The sequence below is a fragment of the Tamandua tetradactyla genome, chromosome 3 (genome assembly GCF_023851605.1).
Source record: "Tamandua tetradactyla isolate mTamTet1 chromosome 3, mTamTet1.pri, whole genome shotgun sequence".
NCBI classification, from domain to species: domain Eukaryota; kingdom Metazoa; phylum Chordata; class Mammalia; order Pilosa; family Myrmecophagidae; genus Tamandua; species Tamandua tetradactyla.
The window spans coordinates 203,593,481-203,618,801 of record NC_135329.1 but is presented as its reverse complement, the minus strand read 5'-3'; the positions used below and the strand labels follow the sequence as shown (position 1 = coordinate 203,618,801).

General features: G+C 41.9%; 1 protein-coding gene and 1 pseudogene across 2 annotated transcripts; one reads left to right on the top strand and one right to left on the bottom strand.

The window, feature by feature from the left end:
- LOC143678180 (thiamine transporter 2-like) lies at positions 1 to 25,321 on the top strand. 2 transcript variants are annotated; one of them, XM_077155339.1, is made up of 6 exons: positions 1 to 98; positions 8,050 to 8,201; positions 19,084 to 19,909; positions 21,317 to 21,509; positions 23,338 to 23,479; positions 24,246 to 25,321. In XM_077155339.1, the coding sequence occupies exons 2-6, from the start codon at positions 8,052 to 8,054 to the stop codon at positions 24,411 to 24,413; spliced, it is 1,479 nt and encodes a 492-aa protein (XP_077011454.1). In that variant the 5' UTR covers positions 1 to 98; positions 8,050 to 8,051; the 3' UTR covers positions 24,414 to 25,321. The 2 variants fall into 2 exon arrangements, with proteins under 2 accessions (XP_077011454.1, XP_077011455.1); XM_077155340.1 differs by lacking the exon at positions 1 to 98 and adding an exon at positions 3,205 to 3,355.
- On the bottom strand, positions 22,116 to 22,589 carry LOC143678181 (large ribosomal subunit protein eL27 pseudogene; annotated as a pseudogene).

Genomic DNA, 25,321 nt, shown 5'->3' with positions numbered 1-25,321 from the left:
CCTTAGCACCCGGCATCTCGGTCCGACGAGGGCGCTGGTCCCCGAGGTATTTCCTCCGGGGGTGTGAGCAGGTTGGGAGCAGAGCCCCCTGCCTCTAGGTAAGGACGCGGCGGGAGGTGCAGAGTGGAGAAGCTCCGGCTTTCCCCGGGTGCGGCTCTCCCCCCTCTCCCCATCTGGCTCCCGGGCCGGGGCAGAGCGGGTCCTGGGCTGCAGCGCGGCCGGCCGGGTCCGACGCGCCCCGCGTGAGCTCAGGAGCCCGGGAGGCCCGAGGCCGCCGCCCGCACTCGCGGGGGAAGTGGGCAGGCTGCCAGCTGCGCTCAGCGCCCCACCTGGCCACGGCGCGGAGACCCGCAGGTGGGCGTGGCTGTGGTTCTCGTTCCCGGCCATCTGGAAAAGCAGATTAAATAAGACCGACTCCTGCTCAAGTGCCAGCACCCATAGAGCCCGAGACCATGATGTTCACTGAAAAGATACCTTATCACAATGTCCCAACACCAGGTCCAAGAGAAGAAAGAAAAGGGACTTTGTCCCTCCTAATTCACCTAGATAACATGTAGACAGCAAATCAGCGCTACTGGTATAACTTACAGTAGGTTTAAACCTGTGTAGCACCTGAGGATTGACGAGAGAGAAGGAAAATAATGTTCACTGAAAATATTCTCACTTAAGTTTTTCGGGGGTGGTGGGTGGTGGTGGAGGGATGCGCACAGGGCCGGGAAATGAATGACTTAAATATTGTGCTCCTACTAATATCAGAACACACTGGCGTCTCCTAAGGCAGAAGGTGTTTTTTCATGGAGACACATATTTTAAATAAACCAAAACCTGTCCAAATATGCTTTTCTTTTCTTCATCTTAACTGCAAATAACCCAATTACTAATTATTTTCTGTCTGCAACCAACAATGGATTTTCCTGGCTGGGTAACCGTAAATGCTTTTCAAGCATAAATATTCAAAGAGGAATTTCTTTGTTCAGCTGCTCTTAGCAGTTTAGGGGAAATGACTGACTGCGCACCTTTCTGAAATTAGGACTACTGGGCTGCTCGTTCCCAGCTGTTAATTCTGGGTGAATTTGGCACATGTGATGGCAATGCGAAGGGTGGGAAGGAAGCTCTGTTGAGCTCCCATTATGTGCCAAGAGCCAGATTGGACACCTCCCAGCAAAGCCTGGAGAGGTGGGGTGATCATCCACATTTTAAGAAGAGTCTTGGAGGAGATGAGCACATGGTCCAGGTCCACAGGCAGGCATGGAGCCAGGGGGGCAGGGACCTCGGACTCCAAAGTCCTGCTCTTTCCACTGGGCCACTCTGGCCACTGCCAACCCAACCTGGAGAGAAAAAACCAGCAGGCCTAAGGCTGGGAGGGTGGACACACAGATGTCAAAATAGTACAGCTGGTTCGGTAATCTACCAACTTTTGGCAAATGATTTAGATCCAAAGGAACAAATTCGAGGTTATTTAGATATGCTAGATGCCGAATAAATTGCAAGCAACGTTTAAAGATAATTTTTGGAAAAGGGTCTTGTCATGTTCTCATAGAGATATAAAAATGAACACCCTTTAATTTGCTCATTAATGAGCAAACTGCTAAGGTTGTTACATCCTGATTAAAGAAGAAAACAAAGAGTGGGCACATTTCTAGATCATGAATATTGAAATTTATGTGCAACTGTAGGCAAAACCAGTTTATCCAGTGAAAAGGGAAGAAAAAGGCTGTCCCTTGGATAGATATAATTCATTTACATGTCTATAGTCAAAAATTATTTCCCGTTGCTATCTTCTCTACAAATTAAAGAGTTTAAAATAACTGAAACTATTACAGGACAAGGGCAGTGCAAAGGCGGTGGATTCTTTTGCCCTAGGCACTCAAATGACCAATTCCTAAGGCACTGGAGTTTCAAAGAGAGAAAAAGTTTATCACTAGGCGGGTAGCAGGCGATCAAATGGTCTATCAGCCAAAACCTGTCTCCCGAACTGCACTAATTTTGATAGTTTTATAGAATTAACACATGGGCAGGTTTTAGGATAATGAGCACAGTGACCCCAGATGATGTAATTAAAGGTGATTTCATTATTGAGCCTGTGCAGATCAATGACAGGCTCAGTCACAAAACATATGTAAGAAAATGGTAGCCCTAACATGATGGGCGTGATTCTTAGTACTGTAATGAGGTATATAGGTGACCTGTAGGTTAAAGTCTAAACTATTGCAAACATCAGGCAGGCCCACTTTGATTAGATCCGTTCTAGGTTATCAAGATAATTTTGGATGTGGGGTGGGTTAGTTCTGGGCTGACCTAAGACCCTTCATTAATACACATTGGGGCTGTCTTTAGTGATCACAAGACTTTAAAGTTGAAAAACTGGATAAATGCATAGGCTAGTCACAAGGTTTTACATCACAAAGCCACAAGATAAAGGCTATACAATCACTATCAGAGATCAAGGCAGCAGGATTACAATGTAGAGATTTCAGGTATTTCCCTCTGTCTACTCCAATACACCAGAAAGCAAAAAGGAGTATCTATATAAGTGATTTAGCAATCAAATCATCCCTTATATCCTAAATCCTAATTTCTCAATTACAAAACAAAGCACAGTTTTTTCTCTATCCCAGAGCATTTGATCAGCTGCCCATGGTGAATTTCCATGGCTGGCCATGGTCCTGGCATCTGACTGTCCATCTCAGCTGTCCACACTGGCTTTCCCATTTTGGGTCAGCACATCTGCCTGCTGCCACTAAAATGAGGCAGATCTAGTCAGAGACACCCAAAGAATAAATATAACCTTGGTGGGGATAAGTACTTCATGATAAATAAAAAGGAATGAAGAAATGGAATCTGAAGCATGTATCCACCCTTCAAAAGATTTTCACCAAAAGCTGAACCACTCTGGCCTGGGTATTTAACGCCTAGAAGTTGGGTGGAGTGCTTCATTGCAGAAAAGATTCCCTGAGTGAGGGCTGATGTTAAAAATTGTGGGTGGGTGACTGACTTACTTCTAACTCTATGGTTTCTGAGATTCCAAACCATTCAGTACAAGATTTCTTTAAAGCCTTCAAAAGAAGCGTTTTTTTTTATTATTAGGTAACCTCCCCATTCATCTCAGAAAGGTCTGAATCTTGGTGTCTAACTATTTAATTGGGTTACAAAGAAGGCGGCTGAGAAGGAAGAGGGCTTCCGTATATAAAACCTCGCTCTTGCCAGCTCCAGCCTGAAGGAGAAGGTCCTGCAGTGGGAGGGGAAGGCAGAGGCCAGCTGAGAGGAAAGGGCCCTGGCTGAGTTCCCAGAGGCTGCCACAGGAAGGAGCAGAACTTGACTGTTAAGACAGGAAGCCACACCTGGACCTGGAAAGGTATGGGTGGGGGAGGAAACCCGTGCCTATGTTCAGCCCCCTGACTCCCTGGCACCCTGCAGAGGGAGGGAGAGCAAGGCAGCGGGGCTGAGTCGGCATCTCTTCTCACCAAGGCGCACACGATGGTTCTATTACTTGAAGAATTTAATTTGGGGCCAACTTGCTAGGTTTGGCAGCATATCCTAGTTTTGATTCATGTGCACTGTCACCATTCTAGATTTTCTGGGACAGGCCCAGGTTCAAAGCTCCTCCTGTTCCCAGAATAAATAAGAGAGCTTGCCTTGGAGTGGAATTTGGGAAAACTGCAGTCATGGCAACAATCGGACAAGTTCAGGATTGTGGGGAGTTGTACGTGGTTGAAATGCTTTCTGGGATGGAGGGTAGAATTTAATTTCTTTAAATGGAAGTATAATTTACATATGCTATAAAGTATAAATCTTAAGGTAACAGTTTGAGTGTTGTATCATTGTAAACACCACTCAAGACAATGGAGTTGTTTCATGAACCCCACAAAGTTCCCTTGTGGACCTTTCCAGCCAGCCCCTCCCCCACCTCTCACCCCAGATGAGATCCAGTTTCCATTGATGTAAATTAGTGTGTCTTGTATTAGGATTTCATCTGTAAAGGGAGTCCTACATTTTTGTGTTGAAGTCTTTGACACGAGGTAATGTTTTTGAGTTGTTACGTGTATCAGTAGTTCATTTCTCTTTGTCGATTAGTATTCCATTTTTTTAATTTGCATATGGTTTATCCACTCACCATTTAATGGCATTTCCATTGCCTCCCATTTGTTCACTATTATGAGCACAACTGCTATGAAATTCCTTGTACAGAGTGCCGAACGGTTTACCAAAGAGGTTATACTGTTTGACATTCCCAAGAGCAATATAGAAATTGCTGTACCTTTATTTCAAAGTTAATCCTTCTGTCATTTAAGTGAAATATTTGCCAAATCCCTACATCACAAAGAACTTTCCTCATTTCTTTCTAAAAGCCTATAGTACTAGAATGTATGCTATGTTATACTAATTTAAATAAGAGGAAATCACAACTCAAAATAACTCCCTAGAAATTAATTGGTGAAACTACCCAAGCTTCTCAGACAATTCTCTGGGATCCCTCTCTTGTTCCTTCCTCTGCGCTTGCTTGTCTTGCCTTAAGCTGGCTGTAGTCCTTTGCTTTATAGTAATGGTTTCCCAAACTTATGTTCTCTCCTATTTTAGCAATAATTAGTGGATTTAAAGGTTTAATTGGATACAATACTCTGATATCAGTTATAAGCAAATATTCCAGTTTTCAGGTAACTTTGGCTTGTAAATGCACTAAGGAGCTTGAACCTGGCAGTGCAGAAAACTTGAAATGTAGGCTTTTAAGAAAATGTACAAGATGCTGGCCCAAACATTATTTTTCTAAAAGGCTTTGGGTTTGGGAGTGAAATCATTTGCCAGTTCTTCTCTTGCCAGGCTGTCCTCCTGACTTCAGAGGGTGTGAGGTTTGTGATTGGTTTGTGTTGCTCAGTGTTTTGAGATAGTATTTTCAAATGCAGATTGAGGGTTCTGATCAATAGGGAGGAGGGCTGGGTAGAAACTGGGTTCAGACTGGGGATTCTAACTACTCTCCTAAATCCCACCTTCTTTTAACTGGGTGGGTGAGTGGAGAGAGTGTTACCTGACATAGACTGTGGATTCTTCTGCTCCCTTCACTCAATAACCAAGTCCTAAGACACCTGGGTTACAGAGAGAAAGAGTTTATTACTGCACACATGGTGGGAGACAGCCTGACAACCCAGAATCTGTCTCCCTGAACTGCAGTAATTTGGGTGGTTCATCTAACAGAGAAAAGATGGGCAGGGCATAGTATAATAGGCACCATGGCCCCAGATGATGTAATTTTTGGTGATCTAATCATTAGATTGATTTCATGCTTAGTCACCAAATGTATGAAAGGAAATGATAGAATGGGGTATAGGTGGCTTGTAGGTTTAAGGCTAAGCTACTGCACATGTCAGGTGGGCCCACTTAGGTTAAATGCAGTTTCGGTCATCAAGATAGTTTGAGACTTGGGGTGGATTAGTTCTGGGCAGACCCAAGACTCTTCATTAACAGCCATTAGAGGCTGTCTTTAGTGATTACAAGACTCTAAAGTTGAAAAACTCGATACCTAGGCACAAATGAAGGTTAGTCACAAAGTTTTTACAATCACAGGGGCAGGAGATAAGGGCTATACAATCATCAGAGAGCTGGATTACAGTTCAGAGATTTCAGGTATTTCCCTGTTTACTCCAATATACCAGAAAGCAAATAGGAATATTTATATAACAATTCAGTAATCAAAATCATCCCTTAGGTCCTGATTTCTCAGCTACAAGGGTAGTGCAGGGATCTGATCCACTAAGAGACCTCCTCAGCTAGGAAATCCACCCAGCCCTCAACGAGCCAGGGACCAGCAATGCGGACAGTGTTTATGTTTCGTAAGCCAGTTTCTACAATTACAGTAGGATCTGCATTTTTTCCCTCTTGAGCTCCCCAGCTAAATCCAATTGTGCAGCAGTTTGAGAACAATAGGGATAGGCGGGGATGGATGATCCAGGGGCTTTGATCAGCCCAGAAGCCTTGAAGACCACCCTCCATAGATGACCCACCCTTTAGAGTTGCCTATCCAGGTCAGTCTTTTCTGCAAGAACATTAATAACAGAGAAAGGAGGCCCAGCAAATCCCAGCAGGAAAGAAGATAAATCCCCTTGTCCCTGGGCTGAGTGAGTGGGTTGTGGACAGTAAACCTCAATTTGCTCTTGGCAAAATTTCCACATTGTCAGCATTGCTCACTACTGCTGTCATCCAGCTCCCAAATCCTGTAGGCCTTTGTGTCAGCTCAGCTTTATCCAGGACTTTGTTGATATAAAGGTAAGCAGTGTTTACTTCATTTAACTTATAGAGCTGGTGGCAGACATGGTGTAATCCAGCAGGCCATTCCCAGCCCCTCCCAAAGCTCCTCCCCTGGGGTGCTTGGAATTCCACCCAGGTCTTCTGGGGTAAGCTTCACCTGCCCCCTCTCTGACCCACTTTCAAACCATAATTGCTGCTGGAAGACTCTATATAGAAAAGCCATAATATTTAGTGTGGATGTTTTTATACAGTTTCTGTCCTCACTCTGGACAGCGTTTGGTGTAAATTATTACTGACCTCCTTGTCTAGGTAAGTGTGTACTTACATTTTAATGTGCACTACGTTTACATTTTAATGTGTGTACTTACATTTTAATTTGCAAATATTAACTAATTCGTTTCTACTAATGAGCTAGTGGCTGTCAAACTGCACAGCCCAGCTGCCTTGCTCATAGCTGAGCCATTTATTTTGTCCTCACTGCCAGTGCAGAGGCAGTGGGTACTGCTGTCCTGTTTCCATAGGCTGCCTGGAAGGTGATCATTCCTGAAATAGGGGATGTAAGTCTCACAATCAGTCCACATGAATGTAGGTATTATTTGTCCCGTTTTCTAGATGAGAAAATTCAAGTTTTAGAAAAATGGAAAATTAACCCCAGGTCAACCAACTGAAGGATTTAAACTCAAGCATGCCCACATTGAAACTCCAATTTCTTCTCATTGCAATTACTCTTTCCATTCCCCCATACCGTGTGGGTGAAAAAAATGCGGTTATACAATAATGCGGTTATTTCTGCTTTTAGTAAATAGCCAAGGCCTGCTTGATTACAATGCATGGAAAAGAGGGATTTGGTCTGTTGAATTGATATTAATTCACCAAAATTAATTTTAAATCATAGAAACCAAGGAACTTTTTTCTTTAAATTCTTTTTATAAATCAGGACATTTCTTGGATGCCCATTGTGTGCAAAGCACAGTGCTAAGCAAGGGAGAGCCTAATAGAGAGACAAATGTGTTATGAATTTCTGTCATTTGGAATGTCAAGATGAAGTCAGAGGGGGCAGTGCGATGGTGGCTCAGTGGCAGAGTTCTTGCCTGCCATGCCAGAGACCCAGATTCGATTCCTGGTGCCTGCCCATGCAAAAAAAAAAAATGAAGTCAGAGGGTGCACAGGTGGTTCCTGCCATGCAGGAGACCTGGGTTCAGTTCGTGGCCCATGTACCACCCCCACCCCCCACAAATGAAGTCGGCACACAACAATGCAAAGTGTTAGAAAAGGGGGGACATAAGAAAGCTATATCTTTACATGATTCTTCTGTGAACCTCAAACTTCTCTAATTAAATATTTTTTTCTTTAATGTAGTGGGGAGATAGAAGGTTTGTTCAACTCAGTCTGTGTTCAAGATAAATTTACTTTGGCTTTGACACCCTAGACGAACTAGTTTTTCTACCTCAGGTACACCAATTATTCACTAATCAGTGTTTTATTTTATAACACCTTCATGGGAATATTCTTCTTTGGCCCATCATCTATTGCTTATTAGTAGATACTCATTACATGTTAGTGATGGAAAGTGCCAAAGTATGTCTCTAACCCCACAATCATGGATAAAATGTTCATTGACAATGAAGCATTTGACTGGCTCAACTCAGGCATATTGGGAGCATTATTCATCATTCACCTTTCATTCCAGCTATTGAGGGGTAAAACTCTATCTTTGCATAAAATACTCAGAAATAATTGACTTTTCATTATATCCAATATGCCAGAAATATCTACCAGTTAATTTTTGCTTTGTTTCCATTCGATCAGGCATGGATTGTTTCCGGAGCTCACAGAGCTATTCTTGGATTTATCCCACTGTGATCCTTTGCTTATTTGGATTTTTCTCCATGATGAGACCCTCAGAACCATTCCTAATCCCATATTTATCTGGACCAAACAAAAACCTGACGAGCTCAGAGGTAAGTTTATCTACATGCTTGTGGGAATGTGGCTTAATATCTACGGGACTTGAGAAAGCAGATTGGCAGGGCATCTTTCAACTTGCAATATGGGAAACACATGAAATAGAACTGTTCTATTTTCCCTCATTAGACTCACAAAAACAGGCAGCTAAAGCACTCAAAGGTGTTGTTGTTGTTTTATTTGTTTTTTGTTTTTCTTTTGCATGGGTAGGCACTGGGAAGCTAACCTGGGTCTCCGGCATGCAGGCAAGAACTCTGCCACTGAGCCACGGTTGCCCGCCCTCAAAGGTGTTTTTATAGAATCCTAACATTAGTCTTAGTGCTCGGGAACATGTCAGGTCTCCATTGATTCTAGAATACTAATCCTAAAATCAAATCACTGCCAAGCACTTAATCTAGTCCTTTATAACAAACTTACAGGCTGCTGAAGTGTAAACAGGACATGATTGAGGATTGTAGTATTTCTGTAGGACAACAATTTCACTTGGTCATTTTTGGAAAACTATTTACTGTCTGGTGAAGCATTAACAGCTGTATTTCCCAATGTTTCACTCTTTCTCCACAAGGACAACCCCCCACCCCCACCCCAAAATGCTCTTACTACATAGATCTGCCTCTTTAACTTATGACAAATGCAACAAGAAAATGTCCTGGCCAGGCTGGGGAAGTACTCTGTGCTGGGTTCAGTATCTCAGCCACACCTATGAAAATGTTGAATGGAGTAGATTCACCTATCCATATCTGGTGCTTGTTTCTTCAGTGAAGTGGCAAGGACAGAAAGGCATGTTCATGTGTCTGAACACACCTAGGGACGGCTCTTTTAAAAGTCAAACATGAAGGAAGGTTTGGTGATTTGAAAGTCTGCTCTCCTCTAACTCAATGTTTCCCAAACTTTAGTCACCTGTGAACCACCATCACAATTCCTCCTGCATCCATTAACTATCTATACTGTTATTTACTTAATTTTTTTAAATTATATTGTTGTAACAGGCATATAACATATGATTTTCCATTTTAACCATTTTTGCATGTGCAATTTAGTGGTGTTAATTGCACTCACATCATGTTACCATCATCATTGTCCAAACAGAAACTCTACTCATTAAGCATTGACTTCCCATTTGCCATTTCCCCAGTCCCATGGTAACCTCTAATCTATTTTCTGTCTGTGAATTTGCCAATTTTAGATATTTCATACAAGTAGAATCATCCAATATTTGTCTGGATTATTTGTTTGGATTCTTCCACTTAGTTTTCAAGATTCCTCCATGTTATAGCATGTATCAGGTCTTCATTCCTTTTACAGATGAATTATATCCTACTGTACATATAAACCACATTTTGTTTATCTGGTTATCTGTTAATGGACACTTAAGTTGCATCTACCTAATGGCTTTTGAGAATATAGTTGCTATGACACTGGTGTAAAAGCATCTGTATTAGTTAGGGTTCTCTGAAGAAACAGAATCAACAGGAAACACTCGCAAATATAAACTTTATAAAAGTGTTTCACGTGACCGCAGAAACGCAGAGTCCAAAATCTGCAGGGCAGGCTGTGAAGCCGATGATTCCGATGGAGGGTCTGGACGAACTCCACAGGAGAGGCTTGCCAGCCTAAGCAGGAAGAGAGCCTGTCTTTTCTGAATCCTCCTTAAAAGGCTTCCAGTGATTAGATTGAGCATCACTCATTGCAGAAGACACTCCCTTTGGCTGATTACAAATGGAATCAGCTGTGGATGCAGCTGACATGATCATGATCTAATTCTATGAAATGTCCTCATTGCAACAGACAGGCCAGCACTTGCCCAACCAGACAAACAGGTACCACCACTTAGTCAAGTTGACACATGAAGCTGACCATGACAGTCCACCCCTTGTCAACTTGACAGCTATATGTACCTTAATCCATACCTAATTTCTAAATAAAAAACATTAAAACACATATTTTTTTCTTTCACCTAACAATACTCCACTGTCCTGCATATAATTGGAAACACAGAAACTCTCTCCAGAACAAGCTGCAAGTTCTTGGGTAATATTCATTCTTAAACTTGATATCTTAGGACTTAAATAATATAACAGGAACAAAACAGCATCACATTCCTCATTTCTGTAACTGATCACATGGTCGTAGTTCATATTTATCACTACCTTCCACTACTCATTCCATGTTCCCTTTATCCTCAGCAAGCACTTCTGCTGGCCGTGGTTCTTTGCCTGGTGGGGTGACCCAAACCTTCATTCCTGAAGTTTCAGACCCATTGGTAGTCCTGCCTGTATTGGGTTGTTGCAGTTTTCCATTGATTTTAATCACAGGGCATGGTAGTACTAAAAAATGCCCAAGGGGATCTCCTATATTCCAAGAAAACTCTTCTTTACCTCCATTGTATAGTTGCAGTCCTATTTTCCCCTGATAGTCAGAGTCAATCACCCCAGATAATAATACAGTCTCTTTCTCGGCTCGTTGATCCAGGGGCATGAGTAGCCCAAAGTGACCAGGTGGCAGTCTTAGATTCTAATTCAGTGGAATGCTTGTTGTTTCTCCTGATGGAAGCACTCCCCGTTTTGGAACTAAAACCTGTAGACCAGGAGAGCTCAGGGTCACAGGGACAGGAAGCAAAAATTTTCCTAGTGGATCACTAGGGGTAATAGTGAGTGGTGCCACTCCCATTTTCACTCCTTGGTTCCTGGACTCATGGATCCTGGCTATGGGAGAAACAGCACCATACAGTGGATGCTGATTCAGAGCATATACAGCTTCCTGGAGAACATTACCCCAGCCTTTCCAGGTATTGCCACCTAGTTGGCACTGTAATTGAGTTTTCAAAAGGCCATTCCACTGTCCTATCAATCCAGCTGCTTCTGGATGATAAGGAACATGGTAAGACCAGAGAATTATATGAGCATGCACCCATTCCTGCACTTCATTTGCTGTGAAGTGTGTTCCTTGATCAGAAGCAATGCACATGTGCAGAATACCATGATGATGGATAAGGCATTCTGTAAGCCCACAGATGGTAGTTTTGGCAGAAGCAATGCGTGCAGGGAAAGCAAACCTATATCCAGAATATGTGTCTATTCCAGTTAGAACAAATCACTGCTCCTTCCATGAAGGGAGTGGGCCAATGTAATCAACCTGCCACCATGTAGCTGGCTGGTCCCTTGGGGAATGGTGCCATATTACAGGCTGAGTGTGGGTCTCTGTTGCTGGCAGATTGGGCACTCAACAGTGGCTGTAGCCAAGTCAGCCTTGGTGAGTGGAAGTCCATGTAGCTCATCCCATGCATAACCTCCATCCCTACCACCATGACCACTTTGTTGATGAGCCCATTGGGCAATGACAGGAGTTGCTGTGGAAAGAGGCTGCCTGGTGTCCACATAATGGGTCATGTTGTTCATTTGATTATGAAAACCATCCTCTGCTGGAGTCACCCTCTGGTGCTCAATCACATGGGACGCAAACATGTTCATGTTTTTAGCCCACTCAGAAAGGTCTGTCCACATGCTTCTTCCCCAGACCTCTTTGTGACCAATTTTCCAATTAGGGTCGTTTCAAGTCCCAGACCATCTGGCCAAATCATTAGCAATAGCCCATGAGTCAGTATATAAATGCACCTCTGGTCAGTTTTCCTCCCATGCAAAATGAACAACCAGGTGCACTGCTCAAAGTTATGCCCACTGGGAGGATTTTCCCTTACCACGGTCCTTCAAGGACACCCCAAAAAGAGGTTGTAGTGCTGCAGCTGTCCACTTTCAGGTAGTACCTGCATATCGTGCTGAACCACCTGTAAACCAGGCCCAAATTTTCTCTTCCTCAGTCAATTCACTGTAAGGAACTCCCCAAGAGGCCATAGCTCTGGTCTGGGAAAGAGAAGGACCATGGGCATTTGGGCCACTTCTTCATGTAACTTACTTGTGTCTTCAGGATCTGCTCTGGCCCTATCTTGTATATACCATTTCCATTTTACAACAGAGTGCTGCTGTGCATCCCCAACTTTATGGCTTGGTGGGTCAGACAACACCCAGCTCATGATAGGCAACTCAGGTCTCATGGTAAATTGGTGGTCCATGGTTAAGCATTCAGTCTCAACTAAGGTCCAGTAGCAGACCAAAAGCTGTTTCTCAAAAGGAGAATAGTTATCTGCAGTAGATGGTAAGGCTTTGCTCCAAAATCCTAAGGGTCTGCATTGTGATTCTCCTATAGGGACCTGCCAAAGGCTCCAGACACCACCTCTATTTACCACTGACACTTCCAGCACCATTGGATCTGCTAGATCATACGGCCCACGTGGCAGAGCAGCTTGTACAGCAGCCTGGACCTGTCACAGAACCTCCACTTGTTCGTGCCTCCACTCAAAATTAGCAGTTTTTCTGGTCACTTGATAAATGGGCCATAGTATCACACTCAAATGATGAATATGTTGTCACCAAAATCCAGAGATACCAACTAGGTGTTGTGCTTCTTTTTAGGTCGTAGGAGGGGCCAGATGCAACAACTTATCCCTCACCTTAGAAGGTATATCTCAATATGCCCCACACCTTGGACACCTAGAAATCTCATAGAGGTAGAAGACCCCTGTATTTTTGTTGGATTTATCTCCCATCCTCTGACACACAAACGCCTTACCAGTAAGTCTAGAGTAGTTTCTACTTCTTGCTCACTAGGTCCAATCAATGTGACATCATCATTATAATGGACCAGTGTGAGGTCTTGTGGGAGGGAGAAACGATCACAGTCCCTGTGGACAAGATTATGACATAGGGCTGGAGAGTTGATATACCCCTGAGGTAGGACAGTGAAAGTATATTGCTGACCTTGCCAACAAAAAGCAAACTGTTTCTGGTGGTCCTTACTAATAGCTATTGAGAAAAAAGCATTTGCCAGATCAATAGCTGCATACCAAGTACCAGGTGATGTATTGATTTGCTCAAGCATCTGGAACAGCAGCTGCAATTGGAGTTACCACCTGGTTGAGCTTACGATAATCCACTGTCATCCTTCAAGACCTATCTCTTTTCTGCACAGGCCAAATAGGAGAGTTGAATGAGGATGTGCTAGGAATCACCTCCCCTGCATCCTTCAAAACCTTAAGAGTGGCAATAATCTCTGCAATCCCTCCAGGAATCCAGTATTGCTTCTGATTTACTATTTTGCTAGGTAGGGGCAGTTCTACTGGCTTGCACTTGGCCTTTCCCACCATAATAGCCCTCACAGCACAAGTTAGAGAGCCAATGTGGGGATTCTGCTAGTTGCTCAGTATGTTTATGCCAATTATACATTCTGGAACTGGGAAAATAACTACAGAATAGGTTTGGGGGCCCACTGGACCCACTGTGAGATGGACCTGAACTAAAACTCCATTGATCACCTGGCCTCCATAAGCCCCCACTCTGACTGGTAGACCAGAGTGACATTTTGGGTCCCCTGAAATTAATGTCACTTCTGAACCAATGTCTAATAATTCCCGAAATATCTGATCATTTCCTTTTCCCCAGTGCACAGTTACCCTAGTAAAAGGCCATCGGTCTCCTTGGGGAGGACTTGGAGGAAGATTAACAGTATAAATTTGTGGCAGTGTAACAGGGTTCTCCCCAAAAGGGACCTGACCTCCCCTTCATTCAAGGGGCTCTGGGTCTGTAAACTGTCTCAAGTCTGGAAATTGATTAAGGGTTGTGGCTCTGTGTTTTTGTAATTCAAGTTAGGCTTCTGTTCACTTGACCTAGAACTCTTTTGTTTATACAGCTCAAACAACAATTTAGTAGACTGCCCTTCTATTGTATTTCTGGGTACCCCATGATTTACTAACCAATGCCAAAAATCTCTGTGAGTCATATAATTTTGATGCCTGCTTTGAGTTTGCTGTCTATTATAATAGCCACGTCTACCCTGTCTTTGGCAATTAAGTGCTGCCACCTGGCTTCTGCCAAATCAGGATCCCATCATCCCCATTGTGTTTAAGGATTCCAGCTCAGTGACAGCAGTTCCTACAGTAATATCTGACCTACAGAGAAGTGCAACTACAGAGCTCTTCAGGGGTGATGGCACTAGTCTCACAAATTTATTTCTCACTGTTCTGGTAAAAGGTGCATCCTCCGGACATCCCTGGGGTGTAAGAGCAGTCTTTGCATGATAAATCCACTCTAACATTCCAATCTCTCTAAGCCTCTGGATCCCCTCATCTACATTTTACCAGGGCAGTTCTGGCATTTCAACCTCAGGTAATGTCATCCACCTTTTGATACATGTTTCAACCAATCATCCAAACAAACTGGGAATACCTTTTCTAACCCCTCAAGCTATAACATTGAATGCAGAATCTCTATTTAGTGGGCCTAGATGAATAAATTCAGCCTGATCCAGCCTTATATTCCTCCCAACATTATCCCACACCCTTAAAACCCATTGCTGCACATATTCCCCTGATTTCTGTCTATATAAATTGGAAAACTCACACAGTTCTTTTGGAGTATAATGTACCTTCTCATGTGTGATACTTTGTACCTCACCTTTAGGGGCCTGTTGGAACTTAATAGGTCTGGAAGAAATGAAGGGTGGTGGGGGTGGGTCATGAAAAGAATTAGAAATATCTTCCAAGCCATTTGCTTCAGGGCATTCATTTGCAGTTTCATCTGGTGAAACAGGATTAATCATTCTAGGGGTCTGCATTGTGATTCTCTTATAGGGACCTGCCAAAGGCTTCAGGAGGAGGTTGGGTGGACAACTCCTCAGGACAGGCTGGAGGTGGGGTGGCTGGTGTCCTTAGGGCAAACTATTATAGGGTTATCTAGAGAAGACTTAGCATGACCTAGGGTTTCAACCTCACCCCTGACTTCATTATCAATCCATATGTCACCATCCCATTTTTCAGGGTCCCACTCCTTTCCAATCAGTGCCGTCACTTTAATGGCAGACATCATGCAACATTGAGATTTCAGTTTATGTTGTAAAGTTGCTACTCTAACAATAAGATTCTGAGTCTGATTTTCAGAGATCTCAAGTCTACAGCTACAGGAAATAAGATTTTCCTTCAGGATACTCATGAAAATGTCTACATCTCCCAAACGGCACTCAAGCTTCTCGTTTGAAGCCTTAAGCCCATCCCTTTCACTCTTTAATGTAGCCAATGTATCTGACAACAACCAGCCAACGTCTCTATACCTCTTATTTCCACAAAACTCTGTAAAGGTGTCAGAAACATTGTCCCTCAGATCCTGGCTTCGTACAAGCAAAGCATTAGGAGAATCGAATGGTGATATTTTGACTATCTCTTTTGCCAACTCACTCCATGGATTGGAAGTGTCATTCTGATTATGGGAATCAGAGTTCTTAGTGCCTTTGAACCCAGTCAGAGTAGAAAGCCATTAATAAAAACCCATTTTTAAGATTCTGTTTCTTAAGAACCACTCCTGGTACCAGGATGTATTAGTTAAGGTTCTCTAGAAAAACAGAATCAACAGGGAACACCCACAAATATAAAATTTATAAAAGCGTCTCACATGACTGTGGGAACACAGAGTCCAAAATCTGCAAGGCAAGCTGTGAAGCCGACGATTCTGATGGATGGTCTGGACGAACTCCACAGGAGAGGCTTGCCAGCCTAAGCAGGAAGAGAGCCTGTCTCTTCTGAATCCTCCTTAAAAGGCTTCCAGTGATTAGATTGAGCATCACTCATTGCAGAAGACGCTCCCCTTGGCTGATTACAAATGGAATCAGCTGTGGATGCAGCTGATGTGATCATGATCTAATTCTATGAAATGTCCTCATTGCAACAGACAGGCCAGAACTTGCCCAACCAGACAAATAGGTACCACCACTTGGTCAAGTTGACACATGAAGCTGACCATGACAGCATCTGTTTGAGTCCATGTTTTAATTTATTTATACGTAGGAGTGGAATTGCTGGGTCATATGGTAATTCTATATTTAACTTTCTGAGGTACCACAGAGATATTTTCCATCTGCACCAATCCAACTGTGCCATTTTACATTTCCACCAGCAATGCATGAGGAATAAGTATAAACTCACGTGAAAACAGCTACCTTACTCACACGATGAAAATGGCCGTGTCTCATGTAACTTCATCCTTTGGCATGCCCCAGTTTTGTCTGCCTATGAATCAGGTAACCACAACATGAAACTATTGACACAATGTGTTTCCCTTTCTTCCCAACCTCTAGCACCTAGGATCAGGACTCAGTCTCCCCATCTATGCCTTGACCCAAGAAACGTGCAAGGAACTTGTTTTCCATTGAACCCTAGAGTCTCACTCCTTTAGAAGTTGTAGTAACCACCATCTCCATAGCTATCAAATGCCTGCTCCTAGCCAGTATGTTGGGAAATTGGGGGCATCAAAAAAAAACCCACGGGATCTTGACATTGAGCATTCTCTTCTCTCCTTTGCTAAAACTAATGAGGGGTGGGGAGGAGGCAGGAGATGAAGGGTGGTGCTAGGGGTGTTGATACCTATTCATTCATTTATCCATTCAACAAATATTGTTGCACCCTGACAATGTGTCTAGCACTGCTCAAAACACAGGGGGTATACTGGTGAACAAACTGACAAGGTCCCAAACCTCTCAACATTTACAGTTCCATGGAGAAGGCAGTCAATATAATAATAAATTACATAATACCATGGAAGATAGCAAGACAAAGAGTGAGATAGAAGTTAGGGAAGGACTTTTTGAAGAGGAGAGATTTTAGCAAATTGGAGGAAATGAGGCAAGTGGATTATCTAGAGGAAGAGTGTTCCAGGCAGAGTACAGTGAGGGCTGAAGTGGGAGCTTGCTTGGTATATTTGAGACACAGCAGGAAGGTCGTTGTGACTGGAGTGGAGTGACTGAGAGGGCAAGTGGTGGGAGAGGAGGTCAAAGAGGTAGGCAGATCATGCCTTACCTTGTGGACTCTGGTGAGCACTTAGACTTTGAGTGAGACAAGAAGCCATGACAGATAGAATCACCCTTTTCCCAGCAATTCCAGGTATATAGGTGAAAGAATTGAAAATGGACTCAGATACTTGTATACCAATGTTCATAGCAGCATTACTCACTATCACCAAAAGACACTTGAAAACAGCCCAAGTATCCCTAAACAGATGGATGGATGAACAAAATATGGTATAATGCCATAATGGAATATTACTCATCTGTTAAAGAATGGAGCTTTGATACATATGACAACATGAATGGACTTTGAAGATATGACAACATGGAAGACATCATGTTGAGTGAAAGAAGCACAAAAGGGCAAATCCTGTGTTGTTCCACTTATATGAAATATGCATCCAGGGACAGGGGGCAGGGGAAATATAATGGATTCACAGTTTCTGTTTGGGGGTGATAGAAATGTTTGGTAATGGGATGTGGTGATGGTAACACAGCTTTGTGAATGTAATTAACACCACTAAATTGTGTAGTTAAAAATGGTTAAAATACAAAGTTTTATGTTTTTTAACACAATAACTTTTTTTTTTTACATGAGCAGGCACCCGGAATCAAATCCAGGTCTTCAACATGGCAGGTGAGAACTCTGCCTGCTAAGCCACCATGGCCCACCCAGAAATAATATTTTTAAAAACAAAGGCTGTTCTGGGCCACGGTGGCTCAGCAGGCAAGAATGCTTGCTTACCATGCCAGAGGACAGGGGTTCGATTCCCGGTGCCTGTCCATGTAAAAAAAAAAAAAAAAAAAAGAAGAAGAAAGGCTGTTCTCACCCATCATACACTAAAGATCAGCAACTTCTTCCATCTTTCCATTTAGGAAAATTGAGGGCTCTGCATATCTAACTAACTCTATGAGATGACCCCTATATTAAACTGAGGCCAGAATTGAGTAGGCAGAGTCAAGCAATAGATCAGGGACAAAAGGCGTTGGGAGCCCAGCAAAGCTGGCTAAAAAGGAGATGAAATGCATCACTAACTTTTTTTTCTTTTTGCTGCATTTTATTTTTTATTAGATGCTTCCAAAGTGTTCTTCCGAAAAGGCTACACCAGCTGTATCATTCGAGAATAAACGAGGACACCATTTTCTCATCCCTTTTACCAACCCTGGAAGTTATCCCTCTACCTGCTGACATCCCCTTCCCTCTCTGTCTTGGCAATCTATTGTTGCTTTATTTGTGCTTTCTTGTTCACTACCGTGATAGATTATCTTTTCTTATGTTCACTGACCCTTTGGGTTTCTTCTTTTATGAACATATCCGTGTTCTTTGTTTATTTTCAGTTGTTTGTTTTTTTCTTATTGATTCATGAGAAATCTTTGTATATCCTGTCAACTTTTATACATGTTGCTTATATTTTAATCTTATTTTTTAGTATTGTGTGTTGTACAGAACCTTTAAATTCTGATGTAACCATAGTTATCAATCTTTTTATGTGGTTTATGTTTTAGGTATTATTTTCTGTCTTGATTAACTCAAGACTCTAACATATTCTTCTTTTTTTTTTTTTTAGTTTGCATCACTAACTTTTATTCTTATTCTCCAAATCTGCAAGGTCACTTATTCTTATCTTCACAAGCATGTTAATAACTGGACATGAAATGGTTCAAATTTTTGACATGACCAAAAGTGTTAAACAGTTTTTTACTACCATCCTCAAACTTCAATACTATTTAAACTTAATGACTCAGAACAATAACAGAATATACAATTCTACTGAGATACACATATACGTCAACTCTTTGCTTTCTTAGGAAATGGGGTGGGGGGGTGTCTTTTCTTAGTGGTTTCCTTGTATCTCAGTTTTCTACTGTGCTTTTCCATCAGTTGGATACAGAATTTGATATTGGGTACCCACATGCAGCCTCGTCGTGTCCCATGCTGAGACCCTTCTCACTTTTTGGTCTTTGTGGTCACATGACCCCCTTTTAACATTGCAGATCACAAACCAGATCCTCCCGGTTTGGACGTATGCCTACCTAGTGCTGCTGCTCCCTGTGTTCATCCTCACCGATTACGTCCGCTACAAACCAGTTATCATCCTACAGGGCCTCAGCTTCATTGTCACCTGGCTGCTGCTCTTATTTGGCCAAGGGGTGAAGGCCATGCAGGCTGTCGAGTTCTCCTACGGGGTGGTCACCGCCACCGAGGTGGCCTACTATGCCTACATCTACAGCGTGGTCAGCCCCGAACACTACCAGAGAGTGAGCAGCTACTGCAGGAGTGTGACACTGGTGGCCTACACGGCGGCCTCCATGCTGGCCCAGCTGCTGGTGTCCCTGGCCAATGTGTCTTACTTCTACCTCAATGTCATGACCTTGGCCTCTGTCGCCCTGGCCTTCCTTTGCTCACTTTTTCTACCAATGCCCAAGAAGAGCATGTTCTTTCATGCAAAACCCAGCAAAGAAGTGCAGACCTCACCAAGCACAGCTGCAGTGGCAGAAGAATCTCAGGAGGTTGATGCACCAGGCTGCTCAGAGAAACCCACTTTGGAAATGCTCACTGTGTCAGGGAGTCTGGGTGACAGCCAGCGGAGCAGCTCTGGCCCACACAATGTGATCGTGAGGGTTTTTGTGCAGTGGTTGCGAGATCTGAGGGAGTGCTACTCCTCGAAGCACCTGTTTTACTGGTCCCTGTGGTGGGCCTTTTCCACAGCAGGTTTCAACCAGGTGTTGAACTATGTTCAGATTCTGTGGGATTACAAGGCCCCCTCCCAAAATTCTTCTGTCTATAATGGAGCAGTAGAAGCCATTGCGACATTTGGAGGTAGATAACTGATGATTTGTCTTCCTTTTATCGATGTGTAGATCATAGCTATGCCCATAAGGTTAATTTCTAGAAGTGCTAACTTCTCCATGTATATTCTACTGGGATGCACATATATGATAAATTTATGCTGTTCAGAGGGCACTTTAATCTTTTTTTAAGAATTAAAGTCACTTCTATTTAATGTGCTATTTGTAGTTATAACATGCAATACAAGAGTTCAGGTTTAAGCTCCAATTGATTAAATTCTAATCTAGTCCCTAAGATTCCAAATCATCATCCAGAAAAATGTTTTTAACATCAAAAGACCATATGCATCTTATAGATAAGCAGGAAATTTTTATTCTTTTTTCTTTATGAAATGAAATTACTAATACTACCAAAAACTGTTTATAGGATGTTTGATTCACCTAGCACCCTATCTTTAACAATTCGCTGCTGTACATCACAAATTTTCAAGCAAGTTTTCCTATAAGATTTAAGTAATAGGAGACAAATGAGAGTCAAATTTCTAACATCAGAGGAAATCTTCCTTTTATGTTTACCCTACAATAAGCATTTATATACAGGTATTTGAAAACTTACATGAAACTTGAGGAAGTTTTCTAGGAAGTGGGAATTTATTAATTCCCACCTTAATTTATAAAAAATTTGAGAAGGTCAGTTATGGCATCTGCTTTCTGATTGTCTCCCTCTGAAAACCAGTATTCAGCTGGAATTGGTTCCCTGAAATATTCTTCCTACATTCCAATTTCTGGGGGAAAAAAATTAAGAGTTTAATTTCTTTGATAGTCACAGTTCTTTCCTAGATCATATTTCAAAAATTTAATTAATCAAGTGTCAATAATTTGAAACATAAATACTTCATCATTTTGTTAAAGGGAACCATAATTACCAGCCCTAATCATTGTAAATTACACAACATCTTAAAATATGGATAAGTCCTTTCACCCATTGCTTTCCAGGAAATGTGTACAGTATTGAAAACATGAAGATGGAGACTAGAAATAAGATTTAAGATTAATAAAAGTAACGACCCAGTACCCCATTCTGATACCCATTATTGAAAACTTTTCATAATGAAGAAGCAAGAAGAGGGCCCGGCAATTAGTGTATCTTTTTCTATTCTCACAATGATTGAAAATTTTCAATCCCCTCTGCATAGTACAGGGCCTGGCCTGTAGAGTGATCATGAAATGAATGACCAAAAGAATAGAAAGCAAGGATAGAAGCCATAGGAAACATAGAAAAAGGATAAATCCACTTTTAGGTGGAACAAACTCTTCCTGTGAAATTAATATTCATCTTTAGAATTAATTAACTGACATCACTGGGTTTTTAGAAAGCATGTTGATCTTTCTCCTGTGCTGAGTCAAGATGTTGGATCTTCATTAATGTTTTTTCCAGGGGCCGTGGCTGCCTTCGCAGTGGGTTACGTGAAAGTCAACTGGGATCTCCTGGGAGAGTTGGCCTTGGCCATCTTCTCGGTGGTCAACGCAGGGGCCTTACTGCTCATGCATTACACGGACAGCATCTGGGCGTGCTATGCCGGCTACTTGATGTTCAAGTCAGGCTACATGCTCCTCATCACCATTGCAGTGTGAGCGTCCTCACCCACCCCTTCCCTCCAACACAGCCCACAGTCCTCTCCTGTGGCTGCTCTGAGAAAGACTTTAGGCAACTCCAAGATTAAATGTTCAGCACTTCATATTAAATTAGATGCAACTTAAACTTCGTTTTATTTAGGCAATTTGTTCTCAGTATATCACTAAGTGTTGGTTATCAAGAAAAAAACCCTGAAGGTTTATAACCTGAAAGCAGTGGCACATTGTCAGGTTTTGATTATTTTAAGCAGTTTTCCATAACAAGATATAGCATGATCCAATTTTGAATTATTAAATTTAGGTTTCATCCCTGATTTCATTTGCTGGTTTGTGCAATCATAGGCATATACTTTTGTGTGAAACAAAGTATTACCTGAAAAGTTAAAAAAAAATTAAAAAGTTGGATACTGAAAAAAAAGAGCTTCAAAAATTATAAAAGCCCTAAACTCTAGAGATTATTATTTTTATAATGTGATGAAAACATTTGGCTCCATATAAGTGTGACCAAAGCTGACTTCAGGAAGTGAACTTTGATATTAACCCAAATAAATCAGAAACATTTAAATTTCAAATAACAGGAATGAAGAAAAAAGAAATTTTATCAAGTTTTGTTTCTTGTTTTTGTTTTTGATTTTTGTTTTTCATTCATAATGATTGAAACAAAAAATACCTAACTCTGCCGCTTCTGAAAGAACAACTTGCTCTTGTCCGTCTTGTATCCTCTGCTCGAGGTTGATCTTGGCCTGGCACCCGACCTTGCGTCTAAGAGCAGGATCTCTGAAGACCTCCTTGTTGATAGCCATTTTGTCCAAGGGAATATCCATGGAGTATCTTGTGTACATGAGGTGGCTGTAGTTATAAACTTTCATAAAAGACTTGATCTTTGATCTCTTGGTGAGTTTCTTCTCCCAATAGCAGCAGTCAGTCTTCGGGACTGATGATCAATTCCAGCCACCACAGCCTGGCTGCAGGTCATTCTGGGGCATCATCATAAATGGTCTCATGATGATTTTACATCCAGAGTAGCGACCGGCCAGCCCCAGCACCACCTTCCCAGGTTCCATAAACTTGCCCATTTCGACAGCGACCACTGAGGCCAATGGCAGAAAAACTGTTCATGGAAAATGTTTGATATTGATAAGAAGTTGAAATACATGCAGAAATATTAAGACTCAGGAGATCATAAATCAAAGAAAGTAGACGAAACTTGTGCTTGGCAAATTTATTTATTTTGAATTGAAATATCTGTCTGATATAATCAAACTCATGTGCCCTGACTTCTTTTTTTTTTTAGTGTGAGTATTATGTTAAGGAGGATTACATTTTTTTCCTGTAACATTTTAAATGTATTCAAAACCCAAACACTTCACCTGCATTCTAATAGAGAACTCTTAACAAATTAATTACAAGATTCACTCCATCATACGACTAATGATTTGGATCTTCCAAAGAATAATTCAAACAATTGACAGAAAAATGAACAACTCAAAACTTCCTTTGTGCTTGGGTAATGCTTGCATTTTCATAAAAAAGTCATCTCTAAACTATCTAAAATCACATAGCATCCAATATTCTCAAGTCATAAGAACTTAGGACATTTATGTTTAATTTGTGGAAGCATTATATTGCCATGTAATTTAATACCTATTAAGATTTAACCTTTAAGGGTACTTTAGGACTCCCTTTCTTTGTCCCTGAATAGTGGAAATTTAGTCAAAAAGCATAATCAAGAGAATGCTGCTTTCTCTTCAGATTTGGTCTATAATGAAAAGAAAAACAAACCATATACCTTCTTATTATGATTCTGATGGAGTGTGGTGGTAGGTTTCAGATCGCGGTTAACCTGAGCGTGGAGCGCTATGCCCTGGTGTTTGGAATCAACACCTTCATTGCCTTGGTGATTCAGACCATCCTAACCATGATTGTGGTGGATCAGAGGGGGCTCAACCTGCCAATCAGCGTCCAGGTAAGTTGCCATACTTCTCTCTCCTTACTGGTGGGATTGTAGGCTATTAGGTAAGTTCTCCAAGATTTTTCGATCTCACAATTACCAACATTTACATTTCTTGAAGAATTCCTTGGCAAATCCAAAAATCAGCAGTTCCTTAACCAGCATGATGTCTCCAAGTAGGTTACCAGCAATAAACACAACTAGGCCAAGGTTTATCTTTTACAACCTTCTCACCTGTATACTTGCATATGTCTCTTCTTCCTCTCACCATCCATCTCTGATGTTTACTGAGATTTCCTCAAGGAAAGGGTATGTGCCTTCAGGACCCAGTACACTCCTCCCTGCTCCACCAAGGGACTAAAATTAGCTCAGTTCCAAATTTTGTATGTGAATCTGAAAAAAGGGGGAGTAAGGCATGTAAGAAGTATCTCAGTGTCTGAAATACATTTTTGGAAGTGTGGTATGTAACTTTGCACTATTCTTCAAATATGGACACATAGATCAGTTGGCTATATGCTTTTCATTGTTTATGATAGTAGCTAGAATTTGAACCCAATCACTCTACCGCCAAAGTGCCGACTCTTAATCACTGTAGTTTCTCTTTTGCACCTAGTTTTTCTAAGGTGGGAGAAGACTATTTTATGGAAATCCAGATAGCCCATGTTTGAATTTTGGGTCTCAGTTTCCCCACAATCCAAGCAAACCAGCAGCATCGTGCATCATTAATGACTTAAATGATGGTTTTTACATGACACTAATTAATTTGATTGTTTTTCTCCAGTTTTTAGTTTATGGGAGCTATTTTGCAGTCATTGCTGGAATTTTCCTGATGAGAAGCATAAGCATTATCTACTCAGCCAAATGCCTAAAGGGCTCTGCTCTGAGTCAGAACCCAGATGAGCTGCACCCGGAGGAGTCCAGTGATGTGAGCCTGGAGACCAGGCTCTAGGCGTATCACAGTCAACCCCAGCAGCTGCTGAGCTTGGACTCTGCGGTTCCCAAAGGCTCTGAATGAAAACACAAGATTTTAAGAGGGAGAACATGACGTGCTATGTCATAAATTCACATGCTTCACAAGTCTGGGTGCCAACAGACCATTTCAAAGCCACAACAAAACCTCAGCTTTAGACGGGATGTGTGCCTAGCTGATGGGGATACAGCTGACGGGGCTCATTGTGTTGGGCACCCCAGGGAACAGCAGTGACTGAAAAATTGTTTTGGTCACTTGTAAGATCATATAAAGGGCTTAGAAAGAAACCATTAGAAGACATCAACCATCCTGAAGTCGGTGTCCCCCCCTTCGTGAGCAGAAATACTCAGTGGGTATTTATTGGTCCCATGAATGATTTTACTTCCTCTTCCACTTAGTATATTTCTGTATAACTTACAGTTCCCTGAGAGAATTATGGTTTGGTCCCATTTCTAAGGAGTTTTCTTCAACCCCACTAATACAGCATTAGTACCAAGCTATTATTTGGTATTATCATCCTTTAATTTTTTCATGATTATTTTTATTTCCCGGTCTGTTGTACTTTGTTCTTGAGAACTCTACCTCAGGAATAGTTCCAGACACTCCTGTCTGCAGAATGACATTCACAGCAGTCCTGGGACCCTCAGAGAAGATAATAACCTTCTCCTAACTGTGACAACAGATAGATGTTTTTATTTTTAACTTTTTTATTGTATGATATAACATCTGTACAAAGCAAAGAAAGAAAAAAGCAGTTGTTTTCAAAGCACTCCTCAACAAGTAGTTACAGGGAAGATCCCAGAGTTTGTCATGGGCTACCATTCCATTATCTCAGATTTCCCTTCTAGCTGCTCCAGAATATTGGAGGCTAGAATCAATAAATATTT